The sequence below is a fragment of the Eurosta solidaginis genome, chromosome 2, assembly GCF_040869045.1.
Source record: "Eurosta solidaginis isolate ZX-2024a chromosome 2, ASM4086904v1, whole genome shotgun sequence".
NCBI classification, from domain to species: Eukaryota; Metazoa; Arthropoda; class Insecta; order Diptera; family Tephritidae; genus Eurosta; species Eurosta solidaginis.
In genome coordinates, this window is record NC_090320.1 from 145,548,546 (window position 1) to 145,558,788 (window position 10,243).

The 10,243-nt window shown below is 36.1% G+C and overlaps 2 protein-coding genes across 2 annotated transcripts; one reads left to right on the plus strand and one right to left on the minus strand.

The window, feature by feature from the left end:
• Positions 1-258: 258 nt before the first annotated feature.
• On the plus strand, positions 259-1,909 carry LOC137242393 (uncharacterized). Its single transcript, XM_067769694.1, has 4 exons — positions 259-615; positions 676-816; positions 1,461-1,786; positions 1,838-1,909. Exons 1-4 carry the CDS (start codon positions 274-276, stop codon positions 1,845-1,847), a joined length of 819 nt encoding a protein of 272 aa, XP_067625795.1. The 5' UTR covers positions 259-273; the 3' UTR covers positions 1,848-1,909.
• A 1,202-nt stretch (positions 1,910-3,111) lies between these two features.
• On the minus strand, positions 3,112-7,931 carry LOC137242394 (uncharacterized). Its single transcript, XM_067769695.1, has 3 exons — positions 7,350-7,931; positions 7,023-7,276; positions 3,112-6,955 (listed from the first exon to the last, which is right to left on the minus strand). Exons 1-3 carry the CDS (start codon positions 7,806-7,808, stop codon positions 6,373-6,375), a joined length of 1,296 nt encoding a protein of 431 aa, XP_067625796.1. The 5' UTR covers positions 7,809-7,931; the 3' UTR covers positions 3,112-6,372.
• Between the last annotated feature and the right edge of the window lie 2,312 nt (positions 7,932-10,243).

Sequence of the window (10,243 nt, forward strand, 5' to 3'; positions counted from 1 at the left end):
TGAAAACGGGTTGCCAAATAGTGTCAGTTGCGTTTGCAGTCAGGTTTGACAGCTCACTGTCAAACAAAATTGCATCCAAGTGAAAACGACCAAGTTTCAGTTTGCCAGCGCAGTTGGCAACGTTTGACACACAAAACAGATTTTCCAACATGCTGGCAAATCAGTCATTAGTGCACAGATGATTTCACAAGAAAGGTAAATTTTATAAAATTTGTAGAAAATGTTTATACTTATATTAATTTGTTGAATTTTAGTTTAGAGTTTATAGTTAAAATGGAGAGCGATATGGGCGGGTTAACTTCAAATTGTACAACTTTCCTTCACCCACCCAGCGATATGGACGGGTTAACTTCCAGTTGTACAACTTTCCTTCACCCAGTCGGAACCACGGAAAAAAAGAAGCGTGTGCGCAAACTAACGGAGAAATGGACAGCGGAGCAAACTGAGAGGCTGGTCCAAGAAGTAGAGGTAAGGGACGGTACGTGGAATTTTTTGTCGCCTCAATACAGGGACAGGAATTTGAGGGAGGCTCAATGGCAAGAAGTGGCAGATATCTTACAGATGGCGCGATCTGAGGTATCTGCCAAATGGAACAGCCTGCGCTGCTCTTTCCGCGTGAGTTCTTTTTTTCTTTATAAATATATATGTAATTGCTAAATCTAACATTTATAATAGGCGGCCTTTAACAGAAAACATAAGAGCAAAAGTGGACAAGGTGCGGTACGAGCATATGCAGTAAATCCGCTATACAACTCCCTCAAGTTCCTGGAGCCGTCGCTGCAAATTGAGGCCAACACAACGTCCAATCTTCCAAGTGTAAGTATATATGTATTTATAAACATACAGATACTTATATATGTATGTAAATGTATACACATATCTTTTTCATAACGATCGACATGATTTAAGGGGTCAGTGCTGTTTGCCAAAAAACGCTCAAGAATTTCTTGATCGTTTTCTTGCGAATAACATTTAGCTCTTTAACAAAAGAAATAATATAATCAGGGGATTCGTTTATATGCTTATATTCGTCGTAAAGCACAAGTGGTCTAACTCGAATTTTCGTTGTTTTAGATAGGCATGGTACTGCGTATGGAAAAATATGCTCACTTTTACTTTCGCATTAACGGGGTACCTCCTAGCTCCCATAGTCACGCCATAAATAGCAGAACTAACTTATGTTGCCAGTGCTTGTTGTTGTGTGTTGTAAAACTCGTATATGTATATCTAATTTTTCATACAAGTTTACATTACATTTTATACAAGCTTTTCGAGGCATATATAAGAAATGAAACGAATACCCTCAATATATTCTGCGAAAAAGCTATTTTTAACCGTTGTTCAAACAAATTATGAGATAGGGTGATTTTGAAATTTTTTTTGAAATAGGGTAATCTTCCACTCAGGCGCATTTTTTTTAATAATTAGCGGTTATTTAACATGTACCTATTGATTTATAGAAATGTCCATCGCAGCAGAGTTCACCTGCTTCCCAGGGTGACACAGACGGTTCTGAGGACTGCGATGACTCGATGTCAACACCGTCAACATCCCGAGGATCAGTGTCACGACGTCGCGCTAAAAAAGATGACGATGGTTTCTCCGAGGTGATGGAACGAGCATTAGAGACAATGTCAACGGCCGCAAAAGCTGATGCTTGGGATGACCTGGGCAATTTTGTGGCATCAAATGGCCGTGAATGGTCAACTGAACTCCCTCAACTGGGAAAGGAATTCAAGGCTGAGTTGTATGAGCTGGTATTAAAATACCAGAACAAATTTGCACGGTAAGAGCAATAATATTGATAAAATGTTAATTTCTCTTTTTCTTTTTTTAGCAAAGAATAATGCCGTCGTAATTTTTACAATTATTTATGTATTTTCCGATTATACATTCACTAGCCAGAATAACTATGCGTCCTATATTACAGTCAACTAAAGATAGACTGAGACAAAATGGAAAATGTTAACATAGTAATTTATGTGTATTTAATAATTTTCGTAAAAACTTTATTTTTTTTTGTTGTATGAAAGAAATTGCTTAACACCCTCGACGAAAAAAAATTTCACTATATTTTAAATGAAAATATACAAAAATGTAGGTACATATGTTACGAATGAAACCATTTTAAGTTTTGTCCCAGTTTACTTCAGTTCACTGTATACAGTGTTCCACAAAAGTCTACTTAGATGCAACTAAATTTCTTTTTTCAAAATTTGCATAACAATTTTCAGAATTTTTTCGAGTATGCAGTTTTGCAACCCATTCAATTCTAATACAATAATGTGTAACTTCCAAAGAGATTGAATGTTTCCTTGGTTTTTGGCAATTTTTTTTCTGACGTCTTTGGGTAAAAAAACTTAAGATCGAAAAAAGAATTGTCAAAAATTAGGGAAGCGAGCGATCTGCTTGTAAGTTACACATTATTATACAAGAATTGAATGGGCTACAAAACTTCATATTCGAAAAAATTCTGAAAATTGTTATGCAAATTTTGAAAAAAGAAATTTAGTTGCATCTAAGTACTTTTGTGGAACACTGTATACAGTGAACTGAAGTAAACTGGGACAAAACTTAAAATGGTTTCATTCGTAACATATGTACCTACATTTTTGTATATTTTCATTTAAAATATAGTGACATTTTTTTTCGTCGAGGGTGTTAAGCAATTTTTTTCATACAACACAAAAAAAAAAAAAAATTAAGTTTTTACGAAAATTATTAAATACACATAAATTACTATGTTAACATTTTCCATTTTGTCCAAATGAAATGTGTGTTTTTATTTTTATTTATTTCAAGCCAAATGAAATGTATCTTATTTATCTTAATATATACATACCTATTTACCACCCCTGTGAATAGCGTAAATGTAAAAAGCAAAGACTTAAACAGTACAAAATGTTATTTAAAAAAAAATGTATTTAAACTGACACCTTTATTGATGTTAATGACAAGCAAAGACTGAATTTTAAAAAAATGTTAGTACGTAAGCCATTTTTTGTTTGTTCAAAGACTTAAAAACTACAAAATGTATATTAAACTGAACAGCTTTATTGAACTTAATAAGCAAAGACTGAATCAAAAAAAAATTGAATACGCAAGCCACTTTTTATTTGTACATATCGCTCGTTTCATAGAAAATTGATGTAATCCAAAATTTAAATTTTTTGAGATTTTATGATACCCCGAAACAGGCTGCTGGTCCGATTATACTCAGAGATTAGAATACTCCAAAGTTCAAAAATGGCGGTCATAGCTATCTTTGAATCTCATTTTTATAATGGAGCTTTATGATAAAACATTGTTTGCGTTTTCCCAAAAAATATAATTACAAATAATTTCTATCCTATTTTTTCAACTGTCAATAACTTTTGACCGATTCTTATGATTTTTCTTTGAAATTTTCGTTATTACCTTTACTTTTATATAAATTTATAAACAATTGCATAGTTTAAAAAAAAAATTTTTAGTATTTAGTAAAAAAGTATGACTTTTTTTCAAAAATTAATTTCTCAAAAAGGGTTATTTCTTTTTTGTTTAAACTTTTTCTGTATCGAGTGAGTAGTTTATGTTACAACTTGGGTAAATATCCATTGGCCAAAGCTCGTTGTTTTCGAAATATGAATTTTTGAATATTAATCTTTTTTCCAATATATTAATGCATTACATATCAGCATACAAGGCGATCAATGCCAAATGCTTAAAACTAATTAAAATATCATATTTATTATTCAAAACAATCATTTGTTGTTATTTTTCAGAATTAAAGTGATTTTGTAACACGACATGGCAAAAGCTCTTGTGACGGTATTGGAGGTTTAGTGAAATATTTTGTCTCATACATACAATCTCCGTAGTAGAGTCGGGAGCAATGCCGAGCTTCAGCCCCTGCCCCCGTCTTCTTCCCCCTCTTTGCCTCCAGCAATTGTGTAGATCAGGGAAACAGACTCTTAGTCCCTGCCTCCCTTTGCACCGTTTACCAGCATAGAATATATACGTTTGCGACATCCGCCCAACGCAGCTCCTGCCATGGACGGTGCCACTTTCCTAGATGTTCTGGTCTCCGCGACGGCAACCCCCCCGACGGGTTTCATTGCGCCATGTTGCCAGGTCGCAAACCCCAATCTACCGGGAACCCCAATGCTTGCCCAATGGGAGGAGCACCTAAGAGGTTGTAACCTCTCTACCGGTGTGGGTAAACTTTGGTCCACCGTAAAGTCCCCATCGAATCCGTCTAAGCACAATGACAAAATTACCATCGCCTTTGGCGATAAAGTGCTGTCGGATGCGAAAAAATGCGCGAGCGCTTTCTGCCGACAATATATAATGCATTCTACGGTCGGCAAAGATAGACGGAGTGCCAACAGATGCGCACATAAACATATATTCAGCGCGTCTCCAATTACCATCACCGCCAGAGAGGTTGAGGACGCCATCGGTCATGCTAAACCATCCAAAGCAGTGGGCCCAGACGGCATAGCCATGCTTAAGGATGCTCAAAAGCCTGGGGAAAGAGGATTTTAAATATTAGCACATGCCTTCAACCTGTCTCTTTCCACCTTTGTCATTCCCGAAAAATGGAAAATGACAAAGGTGTTGCAGCTACTAAAGCCTGGGAAACCAGCTAACATAGGAGAGTCATATCGCCTGATATCTCTCCTATCGCCAGTAGCCAAACCGCTTGAAGCCATTTTGCTCCCCTACTTCAAAGCAAATTTGCAGCTAGCCTGTCATCAGCATGGCTTCATGAAACTCCATAGCACCACCACCGCGCTAAATTCCATCAGCACCCAGACAAATTGCGGTTTAAATCAAAACCCCCACCATAGAACAGTACTCGTTGCGCTAGATCTATCAAAAGCTTTTGATACGGCACGTTACTGCAAGACCTGGAAGGGTCTACCCTTCCTCCATGTCTTAAAAGGTGGGCCGCAAATTATCTGGGTGGTCGGCAGGCATCGGTTCAATTTAGAAATCAAACATCAAAACCAAGAAGAATTAAACAAGGGATGTCACAGGGTGATGTTCTATACGCCGATAACTGCACAATAATGGCCACAGGCCCAGGCCCACAGATCAATGAGCTTTGCAATAGAATAAACGACTACCTCCCTGATCTTTCCAGTTTTTTCGCCTCGCGAAACCTGGCATTCTCACCGACTAAATCCTCCGCGACCTTATTTACAACATGGAAATCCCAAATGTCGACCATTTCGAACGTCAACGTCGATGGCACTACGCTACCGACTGTCCTACATTTTGGTGAGCATGCAGCCGCAATTGTGCCGAAAATCCAGAGCCGTAATAAAATCCTAAAATCCCTTGCTGGCAGTACTTGGGGAAAAGACAAAGAAACGCTCATTACCACATACAAAGCAATTGGCCAGCCGATTGCATGCTACGCGTCCCCTATACGATCGCCAAGCCTAAAAATTACCCACTGGAAGAAGCTACATGCCTGCCAAAATTCTGCTCTCAGAACCGCCACATTAAAAAAAAAAATCACAGTTTCTGTATTGGGTCATGAAGCATATTTTCATAAAAAATTAGTTAACATAATAAATAAACTCGAAGCTCGTGTTGAGAGAGTTTCGGAAAATTTATTTGTTTTTTTTTTATCCTTACAAAAACAAATAGTTTTTAGTGTAACTTTTTTATTTGACATCCGATTGATATGGCAAAATGTTTACCTTGAGAGCCAATTTCGGTAATATTCTAGTTGAGGGGTCGACTGCTAATACGCAACCAAAAATATCGAGAGAGGTGTCACTCGACGTGTCTTGATATCAGTATTAATAATCCGAAGGCGAAAAATAAAAATATTAACTCGTTCAAAAGATATTAACGAAAAACCGAAAAAAGACCCTCGGGTACCTCCGAAACCGGGGGTCGGATCCATAGTATTTTTGCGCAGAACACCTTTCTGCGTTGGCGGCCTTCGGCCGCGCTTATAAAAAATAACCCTGGGCTACGCCATGCCAAGTCCGGGTGTGTGGTATAACCGTGGCTACCGCCACGGTGATGCACACTTTTTTTTGGTGGGTACAACACAACAACAACCTCATGAAAATCGCCAACTTCAACTAGACTATTACCCCAATTTCTTCTAATGTCCTTTTGAGCTCGGAAGTCGTTTTCACATAGTTGTGTCAGCTACCGAGTTGTAGACCCTTAAAATATTATTTTTCTTTCATCAAACAGAGGTATAAAAATATTCACCAAACATAAAAAATATTGGAACTTCTTTGTTTAAAAACTTTGTCAAATAATTCAAAAATAACATTGCCATGAATTTCAAAGCACTTTAATTTGACGAACAAAAAGAATATTTTAAGGAACAACCCGGTCTATTGCACACTTGCTTCTAAACTACCAAAATGAGTCATGTAGTATTGTTCTGCTGTATTGCCAGGCAACTTCACCATGAGGTGTCATGAAGTACTCCATAAATTGTTCACGCACATTTACTGCATTGCTTGCTGGCCTACCTAAAGTACTGCTTGGCCGAATTGATGGGAGCATTCCGCTTTCTCCAAGCTCCATTCGCCAATTACCTTGAACAGCAACACCATTTGTCTCACTATCTACGTCAGATGTTCTCATATATACTGATTTGCGGCTTAAAAGAAAATTGTGTAGGACGCAAATGGCCAGAACAATAGCTTTCGCGTATACTGGTTTCACGTCCATTGGCCTTCTCAGAATTCGGTACCGCGATGCACATATTCCGAACACATTTTCAACTACATTTCTGGCTCGAGATAGCCTATAGTTGAAAATTTTGTGCGACATAACTTGTTCACGATAACAAAAAGGTTTCATTATGTACGTTTTCAAAGGAAAAGCGTCGTCAGCAACAATGACAAAAGGCATTTCATTTCCTTCATGTGGAAGTGGCTTCGGTGGTGGAAAATTAATTGTATTTTCAGCAAGTGCAGTAGAAAGTGGACATCTGTGTATTTTGGAATAAGAGTTAATGATTATTTACACTAAATTTCAAGATTTTGTAGCAGAATTACCTTCCAAATACACCACCATCAGATTCACGGCCATATGCTCCAACTTCTACAAACAAAAATTTGTAGTCGGCGTCCACTAGAGCCATGAGAACAATGCTGTTGAATTTTTTATAATTGAAGTACTCAGAGCCGCAGTTTGCAGGTGCCTGAATAGCTACATGCTTCCCATCAAGTGCCCCACAGCAATTAGGGAAATTCCACCGCTGTTCAAAACGTTGAGCAATTTCTGTCCATTCTTCATGACTGCTGGGAACCTTGACGAAATATAACCACCATTAATATATGTGTAGATTTCTGAGTGATTAAAGAAATCACATGAATACTCACTTCTAAAAAATCGTCTTTCAAAGCTTCATAAATAGCACGACATGTCTCACGTATTGCATGACAGATGGTAGTTTTTCCCAACAGGAAAACAGTCATCAGGCTGGAAAAGCTATCTCCTGTTGCCAAGTAACGTAAAGTTACTGCCAACTTCTCCCCTACCGAGATGGCATCCCGGAACTTCGTATTAGATTTGTAAACGTATGGGGTTATGCGCTCCACAAGAAAGTCAAAGTCCTCCAGAGTCATCCTCAAAAAATTTTTACACCATTTTGGATCTAGCACGAACAGCTTAGAACGCAGTGTAGCGTAGAACCCACATGTCCCTCTATCCCGAAGCCCTGGCCTAACCCACCACTGCTTCCGCTTCCTTAGCTGGTGCCGCTTTCTTCTCCATGCCCTTAGGCTTGTCACAAAACAAAGAGTCGCAGCAGCTATCGCCATTTGTTTATTTTTCAGCATTTTTTTGTTAAAATTAATTATTTGATCGACTTTTACAAAATTTAATTCACTCTCGCACTCCACTTTTATTTTTGTCTTTTGTTCAAAAGAATGCAACAGCTGATGGGCTGTCAAAAATATTTACTTAACGTTTGACATCAGTGGTGAAAACTGGATGTCAATCGACTGCCACCAGAATTTGATGACAGTCTTTAACACACACTGCTATATCGACTTCATGCCAGTTTTTTATATGTAATGAAAACACATTTGACACCAAATCGCCATGGTGACAGTTAAGTCAGTATTTGATGTCAGTGATTTTGACATAATGAAAACCAGCCTTTAGTACTTACATACAACCAAGAATATGAATTAACCAAATATTTCCATTGCACATGAAATCGATCTGCTGACTCTGCATACAAATCTACATGCATGCATGGTAGTACAAATATACATATATGCACAATAATACAAATCTACATATATGCATATTAATACAAATCTACATGCATGCATAGTAATATAAATATACATATATGCATAGCAATACAAATCTACATATATGCATAATAACACAAATCTACATATACTGCATATATGCATATTAATACAAATCTACATATATGCATAACAATACAAATTCACATATATACTCTGTAATACAAATGTACTTATTTTTAGTTGTTAGTATTAGGATATTTGTAAATGTGTAGGTTAAGTAATTAGCTATAAAAATGGAAAGAATTTTTGTAATAAAGGGAATATTGATCTGACAACCAAAGACAACGCATCTTTTTTAATTTTTTACTTTTCATGGCGATCCTGCCAGCTTGATCAAAAATCAGCAAAAATTGCTAAAGATCTTGCTGGAGGAAAAAATCCTGCCAGTTTTATCTGCAATAAGCATAAGATTTGCTGACCAAGCAAATATCGCTTAAGATTTAGCTGCTCAGAGATCCTGCCCAAGAAACTTTAAAAAACAAAGTATAAAAAAGTTAATAATTTTACCATCCGGGCAAAAGTTGAAAGGATCCTGATACAAAGGATTACAACTGCTATCACAGCACAATAACGAAGAAACAAACGCAGAAGGCAAATAACATTGAGGAACAAAATTAATCAACATCAGTGACCAAGGATGAATAAAGCATAAGGCGAAGTGGAATAAATGGATTTAAAGGACACATTTTAGAAAAGGCAACCAAGGATGAATACAGCATAAAGCGAAGTGGAATAAACGGATTGAAAGGACACATTTTAAACAGCAATATTCTGCAGGACCAATTGGTGGCATGACTGGCTGAAAGCAGTACTAATAAGTATATTTAGAAATAAATTGGGCGGCCTTTAAGGACGCTAAACCATTAGCAAAAACGAAAGTTTTTGCTTAGGGATTTTTTTTAAAACCAGGAATTAAAGAAAAAAAATGTAAAACACTTCTTTTCACAAAATTTTTTTTCTCTGCAAGAAAATCAAAATGTACTAAATTATAAAGAATTTTTTTTTGCTTGAAAAATTTAAAATAATACATAGAAATCTACTTTGTTAAAAAAAAAAGAAAACTATTTTTTGAACAATTCAGCTATCTCCATTATTATGCAAGAAATAGAAACAGAAGAAGAATTTCATAGAATTTTTAAAAAGTGCGAAGACACTATAAAGAAATTCATAAAAATTTCTGAGAAAGTCATTAAAAACAGTAACACCACCAAACAGGGTCCGACACCAATTACTATAGAAGAGTATTGGCGACGGAACCAAACTATAAGAAAGGAAGAAACACCAAAAATACCCACCCCAAAAATCCGAAAAAGAAAAAGGGGAGGTAAACAATTTAAAATAAAAAGAGAGATAGCTGAAACCTGCAAACAACTAAACTTAACCACAAATAACGAAGATAGGTTAAAATTAAAAAGGAAAATTAAAGAACTGAGAAACAAAAAATAAATATTTAAAAAAAAAAATGTTTAAGTAAATTTGAATGCCAGCTAATTACGGGGAGCACCCCATTGCATGGGAAGATAGTCAAACAATAGCTAATGAAAGAAAACTACAATGGTTAAAATCATTTTGGAAGAAAAAAGGTATGACTAGGGAACCGACAATAGAAGACGTAACAAACCCTACAACAAGGGAAGAAGAAACAGTTAGGATGTTACGAATGGTATTCCCAAATAAAAAATAAAATTTTAAACGTAATTAAAAATTTTAGAATTTAAATCTAATACTAAGTCGTATATTTGCTAACGAATAAATAAATAAATAAAAACTTAATACAAATTTTCTTCATTAATTGTTAAAAATGGCATGGTGGAAAACCATATTAAATGGTATACTAATAGGTATTGCAGGATACGAAGTTGGTAAGGAAAATACAGAAAACAATGTTGAAAATAAATTGGTCAAGTACGAACCAAAAAAAATTATAGAAAATAAAGAAGAAATCTCCG